This window comes from Diabrotica virgifera, chromosome 6, assembly GCF_917563875.1.
Source record: "Diabrotica virgifera virgifera chromosome 6, PGI_DIABVI_V3a".
NCBI classification, from domain to species: Eukaryota; Metazoa; Arthropoda; class Insecta; order Coleoptera; family Chrysomelidae; genus Diabrotica; species Diabrotica virgifera.
The window spans coordinates 230062814-230089083 of NC_065448.1; the positions used below are offsets into that span (position 1 = coordinate 230062814).

The 26270-nt window shown below is 31.0% G+C and overlaps 1 protein-coding gene across 2 annotated transcripts in view; it reads left to right on the forward strand.

The window, feature by feature from the left end:
* The first annotated feature begins 18751 nt into the window (after positions 1-18751).
* The window catches only part of LOC126886782 (juvenile hormone esterase-like), a 35687-nt gene continuing 28168 nt past the window's right edge, over positions 18752-26270 (forward strand). Inside the window, exons 1-4 of one of the 2 annotated variants that reach the window (XM_050653819.1) lie at positions 18752-18910; positions 21973-22188; positions 22556-22687; positions 23567-23723. In XM_050653819.1, coding sequence (XP_050509776.1) covers positions 21973-22188; positions 22556-22687; positions 23567-23723 — 505 coding nt within the window. In that variant the 5' untranslated portion in view covers positions 18752-18910. Of the gene's footprint in view, positions 18911-20458; positions 20577-21972; positions 22189-22555; positions 22688-23566; positions 23724-26270 lie in introns of those variants that run through there. The other variant, XM_050653820.1, reaches the window with a different exon arrangement.

Consider the following 26270-nt stretch of genomic DNA (forward strand, 5'->3'; position numbering starts at 1 on the left):
TGGAGAAAGTAATGTTCTCAGATGGACATAGCTGCAGAGCTAGGCGTAATACAGGGCGTTCTGTCCAAAACATATGCTAGGTAAAAGGAACTAGGAAAGCTCAAAAATAAGGCAAGGGAAAGTCGCCAAAAGTAATAACGGCTCTCCGATCATTTAATTGTCCAATCATCTAGAAGACATCCAACCATTTCTCACCTGCAGCTCCAAAGGCAGATTTTGGAAGCTACAGGTGTAACTGTTTCAGTTGAAACGATAAGAAGAAGAGCTCGTACCAAGAAGTATACAGCAGGAGACAGTTATGGGTTCCCGAGTTATCCAGGCAGCACAAGATTGATCGCCTAAATTGGTGTCTTCACCACCAAAACTGGAACATTGGGAATTGACAAAATATGCTATTTTCAAAAAAAGTCAGGATTTAATGTAATCAGATGGAAAATCAGATGACCCATAAAATCGTGTACTTAGAGGTCGAGGAAGACAAGCAAGAACGAGAACTGTCAGATCTGTTCACAAATATACAAGGGGAAGTGTAATGTTCTGGAGAGGAATTGTGATCCGTAAAAAAACTCCTTTAATTTTCATCCAATCAACTTTAACTGCTCACAGGTATGTTGATAACCTGTAGTCAGGCTCTGGAGAGGTGCAACAGGAGAAAATTTAATTTTATTGCATGACAATGGACCTCTTCATACCATTAGAGTGACTACAGACATCATTGAAGTAGAAGGTATCCCTTGTTTGGAGTGACCTGCTTGCTCACCCGAGCTTAATCCTATAGAGTATTTGTGGGATATGCTTAAAAGACAAATTAGGGCTCGACGGGATAATCCACAAAACACAGCACGGCTAGTACAAGCTGCTTTTAAAGGATGGAGCAACCTACCACAACAAAATGTTGATAATTTGATTAGGAACGTGCCCACGCAAATTAAAGCTTGCATAAGGACTATAGGTGATAACACTGACTACCACAAAATACAAAAAAAAATAAATAAAAACAAGTTAAACATTATTTGTTTTACATTGAAATTTTGTATTCTATTGACATTAAAATAACTACTTTCAATTTGTTTGTTAAATACTTTATTGTTTTATTTAATTGTTATGTATTTGTTATTAAATTGCTTTAAAATAAATATTGTTTAACTTCATGTGTTCGTTTTTTTAAATTCCCATGGAATAGTAAGAAATATCAGATGATTCCATTTGGGTGTGTGTGTATATGAAACTTATGAAACCATTTAAAAACAGCCAAAACAGTGAATTTTATAAAAATAAAATTCAATGCTTTAAGAACAAAACTAAAACTACACGTTTCGATCTTGCCGCATGCAATTGTGACACTGATTAATTGTCTTTGTAGCAAATTTTAAAAAGTGCCTCTGGATGAGCGCGAATTTCTTCAAAGAGGTCCAAGAAAAATGGTGATAAGCTCGATTGATAGGGAAAACAAAAACAAATATAATCAGAGAGAACAACGGTAAAAGAAGAAAGTTACCGACGCAAAGACAAAACTTTAGCTCAAGTAAAAAACAGTACCAAGTTTTATGGTCAATCGATCGTGGAAGAACACATAACACTTGTGCATGGGCCAGGGTCCAAATGTTTCGAATGTGGGTATCCGCTCTCTAGTATTTCAGCCAGTATCAAATCCAGCTATTGCATGTGACGAAACAGTCGTAAATACTGGAGTTAAGGGTGATGTAATACGGCTGTTAGAAGAACATCTTAAAAAACCGCGTCAGTGGTTTATATGTCTGCGACATTCAAATAATCTACCCCTTGGACATCAAAAGAAGTTTGCCAGTGACCAAATCAAAAAACGTGAGGGTCTTCAAACTTTCTCCGATAAAAATTTTGATTCACACGGCTACTTAGAGTTAATTAACTAACAAGAATAACATTTTACAGAACCACCTATATTATCTAGATTTTCGAGTGACAATTTGCGAGATTTTATTAAGAATCCTAACTTAGACCCTTTTAACATTGAGATTGAGAAATATCACTGCCACAAACAATGTGTAGAACGATGTGTCAAGCTTGTGACACAAGCTTCTCTAGCAGTTTGTGGAGCGTATTCCAGGGATGGATTTATAAAAACTTGAGTTGATTCCAGAAAAACTATGTCTCATTTTAATGCTAAATCGGAAAACATCGTCGAATAGATTGCTTTTACCATAATTTCTTGTAATATATACCTAATTTTGTACTTTGCTTTATATTTATTTTAGTATTAAAAAACTTGGGTGACGTCAGTGAGACGGATAAGGCTATTTTGTTATAAAAAGAATGTTTTAGTATACTTTTCTTAATAAACTTTTTAATTGCGTTGTGAAACCAGAAAATATTTTCCAATTTCAACCGAATTTATTTTTTCAAGTTTTATAAGGTATTACATTTCCCTTACAAAAAAATTTGCATATTAATGTATTTTTTCTAATTATTAGTTGCAGTGGGGGGCAAAAAATATTTTTTTATTTCAACGCAATTTTACTAAACTACTAAATAGTGTGTTAGGCAACTTTTGTGAGCTATTACGTTTTCGTTTTGTTCGAAAAAATTTTACTAAAATACTTAACAGTTGATTGGGCAACTTTTGTGAGGTATTATTTTTCCACCGCAAAAAAAATTTTTTTTCGCCTTTTTCGATGCACTTTAATACGCATTGCACTATTGAGTCTTAGATCAATTTTAAGCTTACCGCAACGGATTTCCACATGGATTGCATCTTAAACTTACACGTGAAGACGTGCTAAGATAGCCGAGCCCCATCTATAAGCTGTGCTGGGCTAAGCAGGAGTTTACGATTTGTTGGTGCAACCAGGCATAACTCATCTGTAGATAAGGTTGAAAATAGGAGATTAAAAATAATGAAATTTGAACCAATAGGGATGAAAATAACAGCCAGCGTTGTAAGGATAAGCGACATACCGATGCTACTTGAAGATTAGTCTTCATTAATCACTATTTTATGTATTAAAAATCGTTTTTTTCCTCTCCTGAACAATTTTACTTTTTGAAGTTAAGCCGATATTCTTCCAGAACTGCGAATATATAAAAATATGAAAGATAACCGAATATACATATTTCAGACTACTTGGTGATCTTCAGTGCGGTATATAGCTAAGTTAGAAAGCGATGTATTAGGCTGGTTATAAGTATATTAAGGTTTTAGAGGGGGAGAGAGTAATTGATAGACGGATACGTGAAGAAACCGAAATATCCGATAATCAATTTGGCTTTATGCAGGGCAGATCAACAACATATGCGATTTTCATTGTAAGGCAACTGATGGAAAAATACAGGAATAAAGAGACGAACGCTCATATGGTATTCATTGATCTTGAGAAAGCATATGATAAAGTTCCTCGAGAGATTGTGTGGTGGGCACTCAATAACAAAGGAGTCCCTGGCGAATATGTAAAAATTGTGAGAGATATGTATGAGGGAGTAACGACTAGTGTTAGGACAGGTGTGGGAGAGACTGATAAATTTCAGGTGAAAGTAGGATTGCACCAAGGCGCGGTCCTTAGTCCTTATTTTTTATTCTCATTAGTTTTGGACCAGATAACAGCGAAACTACAGGGTAGTATTCCATGGTTCCTAATGTATGCTGATGATGTAGTGTTAATAGGAAATAGTGAAAGAGACTTAGAACAAAAACTGGAACAGTGGAGACAAGCTCTGGAGGAAAAAGGTTTAAAACTTTGTAGAAAAAAAAAACAGAGTATTTGGAATGTTCATTTAAAGATGGAGTTACTACAAATAAAATGGTATCTTTGGATGGTGAAATGATTGTGAAAAGCAATAGTTTTAAGTACCTAGGATCGTTATTACAGAGTAATGGAGAAATAGATGGAGATGCATGCAGTAGAATTAGGGCTGGAAGGATGAAGTGGAAATAAGCGAGTGGTGTGTTGTGTGACAAAAAAAATTCCAATGAAGCTGAAGGGAAAATTCTATAAAGCAGCCATAAGACCGGCTATGATGCACGAAACTGAATGTTGGGCAGTGAAAGAGAAAGAGGAACAACGAATGCATGCGGCGGAAATGAGAATGCTTAGATGGATGAGTGGAGTGACAAAGAAGGATAAAATTAGGAATGAGTATATTAGGGGAAGTCTAGGTGTGGCAACAATTGATGCCAAAATGAGAGAGCATAAGTTAAGATGGTTTGGTCATGTTCAATGTCGAGATGTTAATCACCCAATACGAAGAATAGCTGAAGTGCAGATTCCTGGAAGGAGTAGGAGAGGAAGACCAAAGAAGACCTGGAGGGAGACGGTAAGGCAGGACATGTTGGTAAAGGGGATTAACATTGATATGACCCAAGATAGAATTGTGTGGAGAAATGCAATTAGGGAAGCCGACCCCGCATAGGGATAAGACAAAGAGAATGATGATGATAAATATATTAAGGTTTTGTTGGGGGTGGAATGAGTACATAAAACTCTCGATTAAATGGTTAATCTTTAATGCGGTGTAGATGGTTAAATAAAAGAGTGGTTACTGCGAGAGATAGAGAGAGGTCTGTGAAGAGGGAGAGGACTTATAAATTAGGGCTTGGATTATAAAATACAGTATTTTTCTGTCAATTATTTGAAAATAAAATAAAAATACATAGAAAAGCCTTAAAATTCAAATATTTTATACGCAGGGGAAACTTTTTGTTATTAAGTTTAGGAAAAAAACTCTTTGTAAAATGTTCTGCATTGTTTGTAACATGGGATGCGAGTACCTATGTCAAAAAAATTTTAAACTCGCTCAAGAGTAAAGTACCTTTATATTTCAGAATATCGAAAATTCTTATTATAAAAAGTAGTATTAAATTAAGGACTATGTTTTAATATTCAATTAAACCCATCGAATTGAAAAAAAAATTTAATTTTTTTAATTTACCACTGCCGAACAACATTTTTATTTATTAAAAATATATGAGAACTTTTTCTTTCCGATAAAAAACTGATAATTAAAGTTTTACAAAAGAAAACTCATTTCAAATCACATGCATATTGGGGAGTTAATAAAAAGCCTTGCCTGAAAAAGAGCCTTGATTTACAAAAAAAAAAAACGAGAATGATATAATAGTTTAACGGTCAACAACTGTTCTCATTTTCTTTTGTAAATTACCCCGCTATTTAAAAACATATTCCGGTGTGCATCACTTTACGATTTGACAGAAAAAATGAAATTGAAAATAAAAGTTCACAATACTTTAAACGCGTTTTTCTCAAAACTGCATTTTTTAAAGCCTGTAGGCATTGTTACTCAAAATCTACTCAACTCAACTGGAATTTTGTACATATTTTTTTTAGACATTACTTGAGGTAACACTGTCGATATATTTTTTGTTTTATGCTTATTTTTTCTTTAACAATTCTTGCACTTCTAACTTCTTTGCAAAAAAATCATTGTTTTGACTTTTGAGTGATAGTAAACAATCAAAATTCGATAAAACTAAAAAAACTCGACAGCATTACTGCCCTACTAAGCGAAAAGGAGGTATCTGCAATTTTTATTTTTCGGATACTCATTTATACAGTGAGCACGTAAAGGTTGGAATAAATTCATTGTCTCGAGAATGGACGACTTTGAAAAAAAAATCCCGAAACAGGTTAATTTATATTTTTAATTTACGACTTTTTTGCATATTATATGGTGACGTCACCCATCTGGGCGTGATAACGTCATCGATGATTTTTTTAAATGAGAATACGAGTCATGTGATAGCTCATTTGAAAGGTAATTTAATTCTCTATTCAGTAATATAAACATTAACATAATTATTTATACAGGGTGTCCAAAAAAAATTTATTAATTCAATTTATTGGCATAAAAAGAAAAATGTGTTTAATTTATTTAATTCAAAATACAATTTACTACTATCATAAAACAGGAAAAAATATTTATTTAAAAAATAGATAATGTTTTTTGCTTAAATTCAATATTAAAGCAGCCACCCACTTGCCTGTTGATAGTTTTAACATTTAATTTAAGCGAAAAGCAATGATTATTTTTCAAATAAACATTTTTTTTGTTTTGTGAGACCAGTAATAGTTATTTTCCTAACAAGTGCAGAAAGTCATTCTTTTCCGCACGCGACTGCAGTTTGCCGAACGACGCGAAGCGGGAGTTCGGCAAGCAGTCGAGTGCGGAAAAGAGACTTTCTGCAAGAGTTAGGAACAATATTTTTTCTAAGAGTCTTTAAAAAATTACCAAATCTTAATCAATTAATTTAATTAATATGAAAATACATACACAAATTAATTCTTTGACAAGGTTGCCAAAACCAAACTTTCAATATAATTAGTTAGCATGACGACGATCTTGGTTTCTATGACGATGATTCAAAACGACTGTTATTGTCTACCGATTTGACTTTCGAATATTATGTCAAAATATTTTTATTTCATCCAATTGTCGCGTTAATTTCATTAAAACAGGAACACAATAAGATATATTTGAAATAAATTAGTAAATAATATCTAAATATTAGTTTATTGCATGTATTATAATTACTTTAATGCCATCTTAACATATCTAAATTAACACGCGTGCGGAAAAGTAAAAACCGCGTGCGGAAAAGTAACACGCGTGCGGAAAAGTGAAACTTTCTAAACTAAAATGCGTGCGCGAAAGTAGACATTTTTGCACGCTCGTAGAAAAAATGTATTTTGAATTAAATAAATTACATACGTTCTTTTTTTTATGTCAATAAATTTAATTAAAAATTTTTTTTTGGACACCCCATATAAATAATTATGTTATTGTTTATATTACTAAATATGAAATTGCAATACCGTTCAAATGAGATATCACACGACCCCTATTCTCATTTAAAAAAAAATCATCGATGACGTCATCACGCCCAGGTGAGTGACGTCACTAGTAGGATATATATGTCAAAAAGTCGTAAATTAAAAATAAAAATTGACCTGTTTCGGGATTTTTTTTCCGAAGTCGTCCATTCTCGAGAAAATGAATTTATTCCAACCTTTACGTGCTCACTGTATATTGTCTAATATATGAATTTCAAAGATTCTATATATTTTTCTATTACTGTATGGTCCAAATTCATTATGAGGTATGTACAGTACCGGCGCTAGGGTATTAGGCGCCCGCCTGCAATGCAAGCATAGGCGCCCTTCAGTTTCTTTTAAATTAATATTTTGTATCACACCAGCAGAAAAAAGCTCATTTTGGCGACCCCAAACAGGGGCGCTCGCCTGCAGTGCATCCCTTGCAGGCCCGTTATCGCCGGCCCTGGGTATGTACATAGTTTCACAGTTTATATGTGGGTTTGGAGCATGTATGAAGGTGTATTTAATGAATAAACAGTAATACCTCATTTTTTTTATAAAATGTAGATACCCCCTTTTCGCTTAGCAGGGCAGATAAGCTCGGGAGACTCATACGCTAATAAAATCTTTTTGAATTTTTTGTTTAGCATGATAAAACTATGAGTTCTGATGTCCACCGCAAAATTAATTCTTTCTCGAGGTGTCTTTAAAAATTTGCCACCGTTAGCTTATTTTTCAATATTTTTCTTTGAATTTTTCTTGAATAAACTATGAATTGTACTGAATATGCGTATTTAATTTAAAAATAAAATAATTCTACCATACTTTCAAAAAAAAATGTCTTGAAATATTGGTTTCAACCCCTACGCCCCCCATAAGGATAGTTATGACACGATTTTGATAGGCAACCCATGCTAGAAATATTTGTCTATGTATGAAATATAATAAAAAAAAATGTCTCGTCCGGCAAGCAGATGGGTACAGATCGACCTATATTCGGACCCGTACTATAATAGACGAAACGAAATGAAAACTGAAACGTCAACTAACCTTAATTTCAAACTAAAATAGTGGCTTGTTGCCAAACGAACTCGTAAATGACATATTTTGAATTTTGAATTCTATTTGCTGCTATAATGTTCTAAATATTTTTAAATAAATTTCTAAATTGTTTACCGTAGCATAATATTTTTCTGAAGCAGGAATACTGCATAAATATTTGGGTTTTTCCATCCATAGAATTATAAATTCTTTGCACCGCAATAAATTTAGTTTGAATATTAAAAAAATTCATTTAAGTGTATAAAATAATATTATCCGTTATAATATTATTCATTAAATTATCGAATTTCCATATTATGGAATAAATTATTATTCTACGCATACACGGATGAACAAATTTTGTTTGATCGAACGTGATTATATTAGTAATAACAATAATAATTGTATTAAATCATTTAATGTCCGACTGGTATATTATTTAACAAATAATGACATGATTTCGAAGTCAGTTAAGTATGATATAACGCCCTAGGGCGTTATTTTGAAAAATTATACCCAAGGGCATTAAATTTAAATAACTAGTTAAATACTGTCAAGTTGACAAATAATAACCTAAGTTAAACTATGGGCTATGACCACAGTTACGTTACGACTATTGCTAGTAAATGTACTTATTTGAAGAGTAATTAATTTAAAATAAGAAAATCTTCGGTTTCGTTTTGATTAAAATCTGTCTTCCTCCATCCCCCGATAGCACTATTTCTAGGTCTACCTGTTGTCAAGGAGTCTCTAACGAAGACAGATTTTTACCATTCCGACCGTAGATTGTCGATATAAATTAAAATAATTTATATCGCAGTATGGATAGAACGCCCTCTAACGGGGAATAAGCGAAATGAATTTCGACTCAATTCAAGCTTTCTGCTTAACCCAGGTATAACATACCAAAAGGCACCGCCAGGAAAACATTCCACTTTGCGGTTCAGAGAGCCCATATGAAATGAGTCTTTGTACTCTATGCACAGTATGGCATTAACAAAATAAGAAAATCTTCGGTTTCGTTTTGATTAAAATCTGTCTTCCTCCATCCCCCGATAGCACTATTTCTAGGTCTACCTGTTGTCAAGGAGGCTCTAAAGAAGACAGATTTTTACCATTCCGACCGTAGACTGTCGATATAAATTAAAATAATTTATATCGCAGTATGGATAGAACGCCCTCTAACGGGGAATAAGCGAAATTAATTTCGACTCAATTCAAGCTTTCTGCTTAATCCAGGTATAACATACCAAAAGTCCACTTACATTTTCCCCCATTTTAACTGCCTATAACTTCTAAACGGCTCAAGATAGAAATATGCGGTTTTCGCTGAAATGTTTTATTTTAGTAAATGTTTTGTCTGAATGTAGTGAATTTTTTATATCGCTTTTAAATACAAAAATAAAAATGGCGGATTTTTGAAAAAAACGCTGTTAACTTTTTTTTAATGGAACACCCAGTATATTTTTTATAAATTGAAAGAAAATTCATTCACCTATCCATCGATGTAAAGTTTTTCAGAATCGGTTATCAAATCACTGAGTAATTAATTTTTAAAATGAGAGGTGCAACGTGGATATCACATACCTAAATAACATAACTAATATAAGCAAATTGATATTATGTTATATGATTTCGACATTGCATCTCTTATTTTAAAAATTAATTGCTCAGTCATTTGACAACCGATTTTAAAAATAATTATATCGCTGGATAGGTAAATGACCGTTTTTTCAAGTTTTTAGGTAAATGACATATTTTATATCGCTTTTAAATAAAAAATGGCGTATTTAAAAAAACGTTGTTGACTTTTTTTATTAAAACACTCAGTATACTTTTTCGTAACTTGAAAAAAAACCGGTCATTTACCTATCCAGCGATATAAATTTTTTTTTAAAATCGGTTGTCAAATGACTGAACAATTAATTTTTAAATTGAGAGATGCAATGTGGAAATCACATAACATAATATCAATTTGCTTCGTTATGGTATTTAGGTATGTGATATCCACGTTGCACCTCTCAATTTAAAAATTAATTATTCAGTGATTTGACAACCGATTTTGAAAAACTTTATATCGCTGGATAGGTGAATGACATTTCTTTCAGTTTACAAAAAAATATACTGGGTATTCCATTAAAAAAAAGTCAACAACGTTTTTTTCAAAAATCCGCCATTTTTATTTTCGTATTTGAAAGCGATATAAAAAACTCAATCCTTTCAGACAAAACTTTTACTAAAATAAAACATTTCAACGAAAACCGCATATTTCTATCTTAAGCCGTTTAGAAGTTATAGGCATAGGCAGTTAAAATGGGGGAAAATATAAGTGGACACCTGGTATTATAATAATTTTAATAAAGATGCAATATTTCCATAAGTTTCCGAAAGTTTCCAATATTCCCGGAAAGTTTCCGGAAACTTTCCGGCGCTCGAATCTTACCGGAAATTTTACATCACTATTCACAATAATACTTTCGGTCAAAGTATACAGGGTGAGGCAAATAAATGGCCTATTAGAAATATCTCGAGAACTAAAGGCAACAGAATAATGAAAATTTGAATTAAGGGGTTTTGAAGAGTCATCTATATAATGAAAATATTTTCTAGTATTTTTACTACAAAAGCAAGATTACGTAGGTCAAAATTTCTGACGTAAGAGAACTGTCAAAACATTAGAATGTGACTTTTCATCATGGCCACGTTAATCTCATTACTTGTCATGTCAGATATTGTCTTTGTTTACTGTACAAATAGTTTTTAGGTTTATTTCACATTAGAATGTGACTTTTCATCATGGCCACGTTAATCTCATTACTTGTCAGATATTGTCTTTGTTTACTTTACAAATAGGTTTTCCCTCGTGATTTACTTTGGAATCTCTAACCCGAGCATTTCAGTGCCACGGTTGCATTTGGTTGTCTTTTTAAAGACAGATCACATGCTATGATTTTTTGTGGCGGATATTCTTGAGTTGGGATTGATTTCATGTAATCGAATGAACTATCTTTTAGTAAAGTCGTCCCAGGAACGCAACTCATCAATATTGGCAATATCATTTTAAAGTCGTCTACTTGAAAATGTATAATACGTGTCTGAATTGCCGATATAAATGTGTCAGATTAAATAAATTATTAGAAGAATTTTTTACTAAGCAACAACATTTTTGTTTATTTAGTATTATTTTGTATTTTGACAACGACACCCGACTTGGGCGTCGAAACGTTAATAAAATCATTTTTAGGTAAAATTGTGGCATATTTCCCATTTGAATATATTTGATTATAAAAATGCCACAAGAAAATAGCTTCAGAACAACATGTACAAATAGTATCTCTAATTCTTTATTCTAATAATTAATTATGTCTATTAATTATTATATATTATTATGTGTATTATAATTAATATGTAAATATTTGTAATGTTAATTAACGTAAATAAACATCAACTTTGAAATTGACATTTCTCAAAGTGTCAACATGGTATTATAATAAGAAAAACGTAATCGCGGTTACACTGAGAATTTTAGAATTATTTTAATTAAATAACCAAAAACATTTTTTATTATTAATGATATAAATTTTATGAAACAAAACAATCCTTTAAGTTAAATACTCCAGAAAATAATAATTTTATTTAAATATATTAGACGATCGTACGCTACTGATAATATGACAGTTCTGTGTTGCTGCAATTTTACTTCATATCGTACAAAATTGGATTAAAAAATATAGTTTTAAAACACTGTAGGTACTCTTTTTATAAATACCTACATATTAAATATGTATAACTTAATTTAAAAACTTTTGTAATAATTATTGTTGTGTACCTATACCTACTATATTATGTTTGTGTTTTATTTAGAAGCATGTCAAATCAAAATGCTTCTGTAATAGATTATTTTGAACAAGGACTAAATAATGGAATTCCCTTTTATCCTTAACTGGAGAAGTAAATTAAAGAATTTAGATTTCTTAGATTAGGTTTATTAGAAATAAGGTTATTATTAAATTTGAAGATCAGAAAGTTTTCCTATAAATTTTAGCGTTTGCAGTACTTACTTAGTTTTAAAAATATTAAATAATCTATTTTAATGATTATACCTACACTATGATAATACTGTTGTTAATTAATATTTTCGACAAGTAATGAAAACCAATTAACATCATTAATTAGAATAAATATTTATAGATATTAGATATTATTTTTATAGTAAGCAAAAACAAAAAAAAATTCTCTGACAAGTAATGACATAAACGTGGCCATGATGAAAAGTTTGAAAAGTCACATTCTAATGTTTTGACAGTGCTCTTACGTCAGAAATTTTGACCTACGTAATCTTGCTTTTGTAGTAAAAAGACTATATTTGCTACTTCCGGTTATACCGGAAGTTGCTTATAACTTCGTTTTTTTAAAAGGAACACCCTCTATATTTTTAGATTTTTGAATTATGTTCGATATGTTCTTTCTTAAAATATGAGGTTTTGGAATGTTATACAGGGTATTCTGAAAGATAATTACGTTTTTTTATTAATTTCGTAGCAATATTCACACCCTGTAGAATTGTTGTAGTTTGACATCTAAAACTCTACTTACGTTCAAATGATTTTTAATATATCTACTATTGTTAACAATTATTAGTATTGCTAAATTTTTAATTTTAGTATACAAGTGTGGTCGAAACTCGGAATGAGTATTTTCTGAGTTTTCTTAAATGAAACACCCTCTATTTTAGTATTGAAATGAAATGATATTTTATGGTACCTTTTTATTTCTTAAGTATTCCTTATACCTAACTGCTTTAATTTGTGCTTAATTGTTAATCGCACCAACAATCTTAACTACGTAGGTATTTTGATTGCTAAACCATTATTGGCAATTTTAAGGATCAGTCTGGATTAATATGTATTTATTTCTGAAAAATTATTTGTGACTGAATTTTTTCACGGCCAACCTAATACAATTCTACGTATTTTTTGTTGCAATTAATGTTTAGCTCGAATCACCAATAACTCACAAATTAAAGCAATTAGGTATAGGGAATACTTATAAAATAAAAAAGTACCATAAAATATAGTTTCATTACAATACTAAAATACAGGGTGTTCCATTTAATAAAACTCAGAAAATATTCATTCCGAGTTTCGACCAACCCTGTACACTAAAATTTCAAAATTAGCTATACTAATGATTCCTAACAATAGTAGACTATATTAAAAATCACTTGAACGTAGGCAGAGTTTTTAATGTCAAACTATTACAATCCTACAGAGTATGAATATTGTTATGAAAAAAACGTAAATATCTTTTAAAATATCCTGTATAATAGTACAAAACATCATATTTTAAGAAAGAAGATATTAAGGAGAATCCAAAAATGCAAAAATAGGTATACAGGGTGTCCCATTAAAAAACAAACGAAGTTATAAGCAACTTCCGGTATAACCGGATGTTAAAAAGAGATGAAAATATTTTCATTTAATAGACCGCTTCAATCCTTCAAAACAGCTTCAATCAAATTTTCATGATTATGTTGCCTTTAGTTCTCGAGATATTTCTAACAGGCCAGTTATCTGCCTCACCCTATATACCTCAAGCGTTATTATCCTTATAATACCCTTGTAGGTCTGGATCCCGCGTATGAAAAAAAAGTTGATTAATAGCAAGCTGAAAATTTGTTAATAACTTAAGGGTGTCTAGTCGGATCAACTTTGATATATGGGAACACTAGAATAGGGGAAGTTTTAATTGTGGAACAGGTTAAAAATTTGGAACGGTCAGACCACGAAAACGGCACAGACATGTATTTTGTCCGACAGAACAGAATTAAACTCTCCGAACAAAGATTAAACTTTCATGCAAAAATCAGACTGCTATTTATCACCAAATGGGCGTTTTAATGACTGGAACATATAGAATATGTCAAATGACAGGAATTATGACAGGTGATAAATAGTAGTCTGATTTTTGCATGAGATTTTAATCTCTGTTCGGAGAGATGTAAGTGTATTCTGTCGGATAAAATAAATGTGCCGTTTTCGTGGTCTGACCGTTCCAAATTTTTAACCTGTTCCACAATTAAAACTGCGCCTGTTCCAGTGTTCCCATAATGTATCAAAGTTTATCCGACTAGACAACCTTAGGGCCGGTTGTTCGAACGCTAATCAAGAAGTTGATTATAATCAATCAGTTTATTGTAATCAATTTTCTTGATGGGAATCAAATCGCGACATGAAAAATACATGTAAAACACTAATCAGTTATTGATTGTAGGTAAAACACTAATTAAAATATAGCCGCAGCTCTTAAATTATTAAAAATTGCTTATTATTATTATTGATTTGTAAGTAAAAACAAGAAATTAACATCAGAAAGAGTTTAATTACAGTAGGAAAAATGAAAGAATACCCATGAACGAACATATAAAACACGCTGTATTTTACTGTCACCGTGCCATACAAAAAATTGGCCAGCGCAAGTACATGTAATAATTATTATTACATGTACTTGCGCTGAGAAATTTTCTTTGTGACACGGTGACAGGAAAATACAGCGTGTTTTATATGTTCGTTCATGGGTATTCTTTCATTTTTCCGACTGTATGTTTTATTTTAAATTAAAACCAAAATAATAAAATAAATCAGTCAACATAACCTCAAAATGCGACATCTGTCAGAAGTACGCTTAATCAAATATAATTGTAATTAAATATTTGATAATGATCAGTTTTGATTAGCGTTCGAACAACCGACCCTAAAGCTATTAACAAATTTTCAGCTTGTTATTAATCAACTTTTTTTTCATACGCCGGATCCAGACCTATTGGTACCTTAATAACTATATTAAATCGTACTTCCCCAACTCCGACTGAGGTAGCAGTGGATTGCGTAGCCCAGGAGACTTATTGCTATCACTGCCGGTCTTAAGTCCAGACAAAGGAGAAGGGACACAGGTGGGACTATATATGTAGTAATCTACCTATAGTAAAGAAGGACTTTCATCACAGAAACATCGGAAGAGCCTCGGAAAACAAACGGATCACTTATTACAAAATGACATTACATAAAATGACAAAAAACCGAAACGGATATGGAATAAGAAGTTAAGATATACAAGAAGTCAAAATAGCAGTTAAGAAAAAACGACATTCTTACATAATAAAATCCAGAAGACTTGATCTTTAGCTGTTTCTTGCTGATGAATCTCCCGTTCGACTTCCCTTCTGATGGCATCGTGTTTAGTCTCTGCGATAAGCTTGTTTCTTGTAAAATTGGTCTGCTACTCGTTGTTCAGATACCTGTAAGTTCATATGTTGTTGGCTATCGATCGTTTCTTGACTGAAGTTGTCACCTTATGATAACACCGCAAAATATTTTCATTCATGAACACAGTTCATTTCAGGCGCTACCTCGTTCCTTACGTTTAAGTGAGCGTTGTCTGATGTTCCAGCGCGACACTTTCAGCAAGTGGAGATATTGTTATTGTTTCTCTCACTCGTGGTTGTTGTTATGTTGTATCTGATGGTATCATAGGGGCCCCTCTTCTCAACATCCTGACATCGATATTCCACAGTCGGCTCCAGTCCTGTTCTGGCGATCCCTAGGCAGCAAAAATAAATGGAGATGCATGTTATACCTACTGCCAGGTGTCAGCTTTTTTCACGGCTGGTATCCATACTTACCTCTGGGTACTGGCGCTACGGATACCCAGAGAGCATATACCAGTAAAATAGAGCCCCGCTTGATAGAAGAACTGGCAAAATATTAAGATCATAGAGCATAACATGGTACGGAAATGTATTCAGAAAAGCAAAAATCACAGCTAAAAGAAGATTAACAATGGAGTGGACACCAGAAAGAGAAAGACCAGAAGAGAGACCCAGATAAAGAGGAAGAAAACCTTCCTGTTTCCTGTCTAAAGTTCGCGTCCGTTTTTTAATTAATAACAATTTAGTGCAAAAATCGCGATATTTTCGATTTTCTGCACTCCATTGAAAAGCTAAACAGTTGACATAAAACTGTAAAAATTGATTTTTTAGAACATTGAAAACCTTCAAAATGCCCATTTTTGAAAGTTAAAAAGTTAATCGGTTGCTACGCAACCTGCAAAATAAGTGAAAATCGTTATTTGTTAATAACTTTTACTAAAACTACTTTAGAACTTTAGTGTTTTATCCAAAGTTGGGTAATGGGGTACTTAACAAACCCTCATAATTTGAGACTGATCCATTAAATAGTTTAAAAGTTATTCTATTTGTTTATCCCAGAGACCTTCATTTTGCAATAACATAAGACAGAAAATAATGAAGATAAGGCAATTCTGCGTATGTCAAATGAAAGTAGAAAAGTGATACTATCAAAATTTACTAAAAGAGATAAAAAATTATCTAATATAGTCAAAAATACTAATGCCAAATTTTTTAATTTTTTTAGTTTATAAACATTTAGAACAACTTTAAAAATGTTATCCGTAGAAAAAATCGTTTTACATATTCGAAAAGTTGGTATTTTACACGAATTTTTAAAAATGTTGTTCATTTGGTGACTAGTCGTGGAAAGTGAAGGGGGAGCTGGGAGCCGACAAATGCATGAGTTCAAAAGCTAAAAAAGGCAACTTGAAACTACTATCATTTTCTATATCTGCGGATCTACTGAATATATTTTGATCTTTCTGTTTTTAATTTGTATATATTTTCTCTGTACAATACAAATATGTAATTTGTCTGTTTCCAATTTGACAATTTTATTAATTAATAAACAAACTAATTTATTTAAAAAAATTTTGAAAAAATAATTTTTTCCAAAAATGCATGTTTTTAATCAGACTATCATTATTAATACTAGAAAAAGTTAGGGTATACTTTAATAAATAAATTATCTTCAATAAATAATTATCTAATAAAAATAATTTATTTATTAAAGTGAATTTTACTTTTTGTATGATCATTAATGATTCTGTGATTAAAAAAATAGATTTTTGTAAAAAAATATTTTTTCAAGAATGGTTTAAACAAATAAGACTGATTATTAATTAATAAATTTATAAACAAATTGCATATTTGTAATGTACGTAGAAATTACATACGAATTAAAGAAAGAAAGATTAAAATCCATTGAGTTGATCCGAAGATATAGAAAATTGTATTAGTTTGAAATTGCTTTTTCGGTATTTTAACTAGGTGGATTCGTAGGTTTCCCCTAGTAACCGTTTGAACTACAATTTTGAAAAATCGTAGAGTGTGCTGTGAAGATAAAAGGTTTATGCAAATTTTTTAACAAAAACTACAAATTACATTATTTAAAACAGTATTAATGAAATTCCTTAATTATTATAAACAAATTAGCTGTGACAAGGCTATATCATAAACAAACATAACAAAGCTTTATTATAAACAAATGGCTAACTTTGTCCCTAATGAACCCAGGCTAAATTTTTTTATTTACAAGTTCGTGTTAAAATACTAGCTTTCCGAATATATAAAATATTGTTCCTACGGTTAATATTTGTCAAGGTATTCTAAATGTTTATAAACTACAAAATTTCCAAAATTTGGCTTTAGGATTTTTGAATATATTGATTAATTTTTTTATCTATTTTTAATACTGTTTAATAGCATCAGTCTTCTACATTCGTTTGGCATACTCAGAATTGCCCAATTTTCATTATTTTATGTCTTATGTTATTGCAAAATAAATGTCTCTGGGATAAACAAATAGAATAACATTTAAATTAATTAATGGATCGGTCTCAAATTTTGAGGGTTTGTTAAGTACTAAAATTACCAATTTTTGGTAAAACCCTAAAATTCTAAGTTAAAGGACATCGCACACATCTTATGGAAAATATAATGTCACTCAAATTCAATAAAATTTATACGAATAGATTCGTTTTAAATTAACGGTCAAATCTTATCATTGCGCCAACTCTATATTTTCAATAATAACAGCAGAAATTGATATAAATAAATCTGAAATCAAATGGGTACGTGCGTAAGTTAGAGAGAGAAAAAATATTTTAAAACATCCAGATTGTCGGTACTCCATAAATCAGCGGATTAGTTTCACTAATCCGCTTAGGCCCAGCGGGGGTTTTAAGCTCTTTTGAATAGCACCCAGAGCAATAGTGATGGTAACTGACACTTTTACTAACTCAAAAAATGTGATTTCGATAAACTTTAATTGCAATTTGAGCCGTAATTATACGTAATTAAGAGTTGTCGCAATAAGATTTGACCGTTACTTTAAAACGAATCTATTCGTATAAGTTTTATTGAATTTGAGTGACATTATATTTTCCATAAGATGTGTGCGATGTCCTTTAGTAAAAGGTATTAATAAATATCAATTTTCATTTATTTTGCAATTTGCGAAGCAACCAATTAACTTTTTAACTTTCAAAAATCGGTATTTTGAAGGTTTTTCAATGTTCTAAAAAATTAAATTTTGTAGTTTTATGTCAATTGTTTAGCTTTTGAATAGGATGCAAAATATCAAAAAAATCTCGATTTTTGCAATAAATTGTTAATAATTAAAAAACGGACACGAACTCTAGGCAGAAAACAGGTAGATTTTCTTCCTATAGGTCTACAATAACTAAAAAGTAGTCAGCTACCTGGATCTTTGAGTGTCTTGAGAAAATCCTTATTATCCTGGACTATAACGCAAATAGTTAAAAAGGCTAGAAATTGTCAGCACCTTTAAGAAGGAAAGAATTTACCCAGGGGAAAACCAGTGAAATGATAAGTTTGATAGATATCTTTATAAATATTTCAATGCACTGCTTAATAATCTAAAATAATATTTTCGAATCACTCAGTATAAGTGTGAATCTATTTATGGTATAAAACAAAAGTCAATAAACTAATCGGTCTTTTAGAGATAAATATTATTAGTACTAATTATTATTTACATATTTATATAAATATTGTGGTTTTGTGATAATTCCAGTGTAATAGTTATTCATTATAATAACTGGAATATCTCCATATTATGTAGTGTAATATTAAATCAGTGTTCATAAATGGTTATTCAAAAGAAGTTTTAATAATTTTTTATTGTTACTTGTATGTAAGTATTATTATAAATATCACACTCTTTAAAATTAATATTAGATGCTATAAACTTTGAAATTGATAAACTATCTATGTGATTCTGTAATAATACTCGAAATTCGACAACGTTTATTAAATTGCTATAAAACTGCTACGTCTAGTAGATACTTCTCTATATATAAGTTAAAACGTAGACCCTTAAAGTATCAACTTTCAATAAATTATATATCATATTTCCTGGGATTAAATCATATTTCATGGACATGCATACTTCAACCTAAGGACTGCTGCATGAAATAGGCAAGTACGAGAATAAGAAACTTCCGACAATGGACATTGGACAGTCCTAAATTTGAAATAGATTCAATCATATTGAAACTGTATTCGTTTGTTTATAATTAAGAAAGTAGTTAAATATAAAACAGGAATATGTATATCGTTCGTTTATACACGAACTATAGGTAGTAGGTACCACTGTGGAATATCATGTAAAATGTATTCTACAGTTAAAATTTTTTAACATTTGTGTAGCTATATAAAGAATTGCTTGCAAATTTTAGAAGCCTCGGAGTTGTAACCAGATAAGGTTCCCATTGTTTTCAGTCTGATGGGATGTAAAGTAATATTATGTTGTTTTATATGCTATTAGATTGAAAATTTAGTATTAAGAAAATAGTTAAACACAAAATAGGAATATAGTCTGAACAAATTTATCGGAGAATAGGCCATTTTTAGGAAAAGTTATTTAGCATCAATATTATTGCTGGAATCGAATTTTATGATTGTACATATTAATAATATAGGTATTCAAAATCCGCAGATTGTGTGCTACTTTTTTTATAAATAAAATGGCGCTCAAAATCTGTGTTTTTTTCAATTTTTGCTCTATAACTCCAAAGATTTTAACTTTACACCAAAAACACCCCAATAAAAATTCATCGTAATTAAAATCTGCATAAAGACGTGTTTTCCCGATTTACTTCGACTAAAATTGTTCCCGGAAAATGCGGGTTTTTCCAACAAAATCTTTAATTTTCACAAATTTTAGATAAGTAATTGTTTATCAATAATTAAATGACTTGGTAATATAAAATCTCTTTTTATATAAATTATAATTCCAAAAGCCGATGGAAATTTAATGAACAGTTTAGCAACAATTGAATTGTTAATTAAAAATTTACGGTCGCAATAATAGCCACAATAATTATGACACATAAGAATAACTATGATTTTTGTATAAAAAGACACTGTACCTATTAAACGTACTATATCTAACGCATTGTACAGAATTGAAATTGGACTATATAAGCGGCCTCAGGAATATTTTAAAACAATTTTTTGGCTTATAAACAAATAGAATATCTCGGGAAAGTTTAAATTAAATTAAATCATGAAAACGGTATGAAATCGTTCGTTTTTGCATGAACTGTAGTACGAGTGTGGGACATGGGACATCACGTAAAATAATTTTATAAGTTAATTAAAATTTTACTCATTACTCCGTAGAGGTGAACTGAATATTACATGATGTGTGCTGCGCCAGGTGTCAAGGTTTTCCATCACTTATAAGAAAATTAGTGGTAGGTCAGTCAGAACAGAGACTTCGTTAATAACATTATTACTATATTTACATAATCAACATTAAATATGTTTAGTTGACAGTTAAGATTACGTACAGTCTTGTAAGTAAAATATTAATAATAAATTACTATTATTTCTCTTCTCAATAACCAGAGATAATTAATAGAGCCCATCAGAATCAAACCCTGCTAAAGCCAATGAATAAAAACACCGTTAACTTATATTATTATGCTTCCAATAATTGGATGTCCCCTTTTTTTTTCAAAAAAATATATTAATTTCTTAACCGTAACTTTTTAAATTTTTATGTTAGAAAGTTCATTAAAAAAGAATTTTGTAGGTTTGTATAAAATCTATAAGGCTAATAATATTCATTTTTTTTTAAATTCTCAGTCACAAAAAGAGGTGGCATTGAAAGGGTTGGTAAAGTTGGTTTTTGCATGATATTACAAGTTTTAATAATTGTCAATAGCTCACTCAATTTTTTCCATAAAAAAAATTTTTGCAAATCAAGCTTTTGGGAATTAAATAAGCTACTACAATTTCATATTTAAACATTTTTTCGTATCTCTGATGTTAATCTTTCTATTCTGTAGACAAGGGCATTTTTACCAAACTACAAAAACGCGTTATTCGATTTTAACTCCATTTTTTTTAAATAATCATTATAAGCCGTTCAAACTTTTAGAACCTATTAACAATACATAAATCAAGAAAACCAAATCAGATCAATGACAAATTTTAATTAGGGTGGTGATTAGGACGTTGTTTACGATCACTTTTTTGCTGAAAAAAGAAATAGGGACCGATATTTTTTTCATTATAAATCACTTAATTTTTTTTAGCTAGAGATTTTTTAATTTCTGGAGACACATATTTTTAAACAGTTTAAATAAATTTTAACAAGTTATCCTGGAAAAATGCACAGTTTTCCCGTCCTTTGACATTGAAGCTACAATATTAAGCATTTGACGAAGGAGAGCCAACATATAATAAAATATAGCTGGATTACTATTAGTCTTAAATAAAATAAAAAAATGCTTTTGTTTATTTTTTCAAAAGGTACAATTTCGTCAAGTAAAGTTGTTTTGATAAAACGAAAACTTTTTTGAGTTATCAGCAGAAAACTGATTAAAAACTTTGATTTTTTCAATATAAAACGTAACACTTTCGATAGCGAATAAATCGAAAACTATTAATTTTATCAAAAAAATGTATACAACGCTTTTTGCTTAGTTATAATGAATGTTTTTACCAACTCTTATGGTCAAAATAAAATAAAAATTTGCACCTCCGAGATGGGTGGCAACCGTCCCCATGGTAAAAGCGCCTTTTGGCATGATATAGATTTTGATCCGTGGAGTATTCACTACTTATTCTTAAATTTTCAAGCAAATCGATCCATTGTGTAAAAATTGCGAGGTTTTGTCCTATTTTAAGCCTCATTACATGGACTACTATACTTCTTATATTAAACGATTTGTTTATTGGTTTTAGATGAGCAACCAAATCAAAATGAATCCTTTAGCTATACTTTTCCACATAGTTCTAATTTGTTTCCCGTTGAATGACGCAGAAGTAGGACCAATAGTCACGCTCGACAATGGAGGAAAAATTCAAGGACGAGTATTGTCTTCTCACAACGGTAAGAAGTATTCTGCTTTTCAAGAAGTTCCATATGCAGCACCTCCAGTAGGAAATCTCCGATTCAAGGTAAGTGGTATTAGTAGGTACTCCTGAATCATCTTTCTTATTTTTAAAGTTGCATGATTCTGTTGTAGAACGGGGCACTCAGCACTAAAAACACCCGAATAAATCGATTATTAAATACAGTCCGTCTAATATATTTACCGTTGCACGTCATTATCTACGTCAGAGATCTAAGTTGACATTGTTGCCCAATTTCAAAAAATTATTGAATTCATTTTAAATTAAATATATCATATAGTTTTTACGGAAGTGGATTATACAACATAGCAAATTAATATTAAATATAAATAAATAAAAACTTTAGAAATATAAAAGAAGAATTAAGTTATAATCTTACGTTAATTACAAATGAAAACATTGACTATTTTAGGACCCAATCGAACCAAAATCGTGGAGTGAAGTACTACAAACTACAAAAAATACAAAGATCTGTATGCAGCTACAAAACACCGATCCAAGGGAGACGGAAGACTGTCTTTACCTTAATGTTTATACCCCAGCGGTAAGCACAACATATTTTATATTTTCGACTACCCAACTACAAATTTTGATTTACGAGCAGACTAATACCACTATTTATAGTAGGGAAGGAAAGAATGCTAAATGTGCCGTCACTCGAGAGTTATGGGGACCTATTAGGTTGTAAAGATTAGGTCCTAAAACAAAAAAAAGTTAATCTAAGTTTTCCGTTTTAGTGGGGACTTTCAATTTTTTAATTTAATTTTCCATTTCTAATAATCGTTTTTCCGATTACCTATAGATACGTCTCTCCATAATTTGAAAAAATATCTAGAATAGAAGTTACTTTTTTTTACGTAAGAAATCCAAAAATGAGGGATCCTATTTAAGATTTTAAAGTAACCCCCCACCTTACCTTCGTATAGGTCGTGTATCGGTGCCAATTTTTCGATCTGATGTTCATTTCGCGAAATATCGCGGGGTTCGTATTTAAAATTTTAAATTTAACACCCACACCTCTCCGTGGGGGTCGTGTTTGGTATCATTCGATAGATTTTTGAAAAATATTGAGCACGTATTTTTTAGCTTTTCGATCTGTCGTTAATTTCGTGAAATATTCGCTTTTTTCTCGTGAAATTTTGTGACTCACCCATTTCCTTACCCCGCCCAATTCGTCAGATTTTTGAAGTATACACTGTTTTGCATGTAGTTTTACCTTATCTTTCTGACGATTTTAAGTTTTTCTAACAATATATTTTTTCTTCGGACCCCCCTTAACGAACTCCCCTGTATTAAGAGCCAATATATGGTAGAGGTACATTTACAGAGTACAAGGTTTCTTCCCATGTGATAATCTGACGCGCTCGAGTAACTGCAAAAATCGCCGCTTGGGCTCCCCTATCATTATTTTTTTTATTTTTAGAAGGATTTTCAAACCAGTGCATCATTGCCAGTGTACGTATTTCTGCACGGTGGTTTTCTCTTTAAGGGGGAAAGTACATTCGAAAGATTTGGTCCACAATTTTTAATGGATTATGGAATCATATTGGTTACGCTGAATTATAGACTTGGAGCTTTCGGTAAGAAATTAAATTATTGTTTTATAGAATCTTGCTATTTTTCTAACTTAAGAACTTAGGAAGAGAGAAAAAACATGAAATCATATAATGAGGAATGTGGAAAATCAACTAAAGACAAGAAGCAAGCTAAGCTTAGACAATTACCAAGAAATGCCAAAACTATAAAATGATATAAGAAACAATAGCCAATTATTTGACATCAGAGAATTCAATCAAATTGACAATGCGGAAGAAAGCAAAAACAGGCCTTGTATAAACAAATAAATGAAAACTTAAAATAAAAAACAGATAGGAAATCAGACCAAGGCAACAGACACTACATAGTGTTTAGAGCATAGTTTATATTATGCAAGACATACACACATACAATTTGACACAATGACATTGACCAAAGCGGAAAATGTGTTACACAGTGTCATTTAGAAAACACAAACCATGAAGAAGTGGTGAAGCCATTAATAATATACATATACACTAAAGGGTTCCACAGGTTTCTCTCCAGTTCTGTGTACGTATTTCTGCACAGTGGTTTTCTCTTTAAGGGGGAAAGTACATTCGAAAGATTTGGTCCACAATTTTTAATGGATTATGGATTCATATTGGTTACGCTGAATTATAGACTTGGAGCTTTCGGTAAGAAATAAAAAAAAATATTTTTTTACCGTCACTTGCTATTTTTCTTATTTAAGAAATTAGGACGAGAGAAAAAACATGAAATCATATAATGAGGGATGTGGAAAACCAACTAAAGACAAGAAGCAAGCTAAGCTTAAACAATTACCAAGAAATGCAAAAACTATAAAACGATATAAGCAACAATAGCCAATTTATTGACATGAGAGAATTAAATCAAATTGAACATGCGGAATGAAGCAAAAACAGGCCCAGATAGGGAATCAGACCAAAGCAACAGACACTACGTAGCGTTTAGAGTAGAGCATAGTTTATATTATGCAAGACATACACACATATAATTTGACACAATGACATGGACCAAAGAGGAAAATGTATTACACAGTGGCATTTAGAAAATTAAAACCATGAAGAAGTGGTGAAGGCAATAATAAGACTATATAATATATAGGGTGAGGCAGATAAAGGGCCTATTAGAAATATCTCGAGAACTAAAGGCAACAGAATTATGAAAATTAGAATGAAGGGGTTTTGAAGAGTGATCTATTTAATGAAAATATTTTCATCTATTTCCTACTTCCGGTTATACCGGAAGTTGCTTATAACTTCGTTTTTTTAAATGGGACACCCTGTATATTTTTACACTTTTGGATTTTCCTCGATGTCTCCTTTCTTAATATATGAGGTTTAATATTATTATACAGGGTAGTTTAAAAGATAATTACGTGTTATTATCAATTTCGTTGCGACTTTCACGCCCTGTAGAATTATAGTACTTTGACATCAAAAACTCTATTTACGTTCAGATGATTTCTAATATAGTCTACTATTGGTGAACATTATTAGTATAGCTATATATTGAATTTTAGTATACAGGGTTGGTCAAAACACGGAATGAATATTTTTTGAGTTTTCTTAAATGGAACACCCTGTATTTTAGTATTGTAATGAAATTATATTTTATGGCACTTTTTTATTTTATAAGCATTCCCTATACCTAACTGCTTTAATTTGTGAGCTATTGGTGATTCAAGCCAAACATTAATTGCAACAAAAAATACGTGAAATTTTATTAGGTTGGCCTTGAAAATATTCAGTCACAAATAATTTTTCGGAAATAAATACATATTAATCTAGACTGATCGTTAAAATTCCCAATAATGGTTGAGCTATCAAAATACTTACGTAGTTAAGATTGTTGGTGCGATTAACAATTAAGCACAAATTAAAGCAGTTAGGTATAGGGAATGCTTAAGAAATAAAAAAAGTAACATAAATATCATTTCATTACAATACTAAAATACAGGGTGTTCCATTTAAGAAAACTCAGAAAATACTCATTCCGAGTTTCGACCAACCCTGTATACTAAAATTCAACAATTAGCTATACTAATAATTTCTGACAATAGTAGACTATATTAAAAATCATTTGAACATAAATAAAGTTTTTGATTTCAAACTACTCCTATTCTACAGGGTGTGAAAGTTGCTACGAAATTAATAAAAAAACTTAATTATCTTTTAAACTACCCTGTATAACAATACAAAACCTCATATTTTAAGAAATAAGACTTCGACTAGAATCCAAAAATGTAAAAATATACAGGGTGTCCCATTTAAAATAACGAAGTTATAAGCAACTTCCGGTATAACCGGAAGTAGCAAATAGATGAAAATATTTTCATTAAATAGATCACTCTTCAAAACCCCTTCATACCAATTTTCATGAGTCTGTTGCCTTTAGTTCTCGAGATATTTCTAATAGGCCCTTTATTTGCCTCACCCTGTATATGTTACAGTTCAAGTTGATTCTCAGTTAGAGTTGACTATTCCTAGTTCGAGTCAACTCCCAACTAAAACGAGCAGTAAAAGTTGATTTGAAAAATGTAATTCAACTTTTACTAGTTTGAGTTG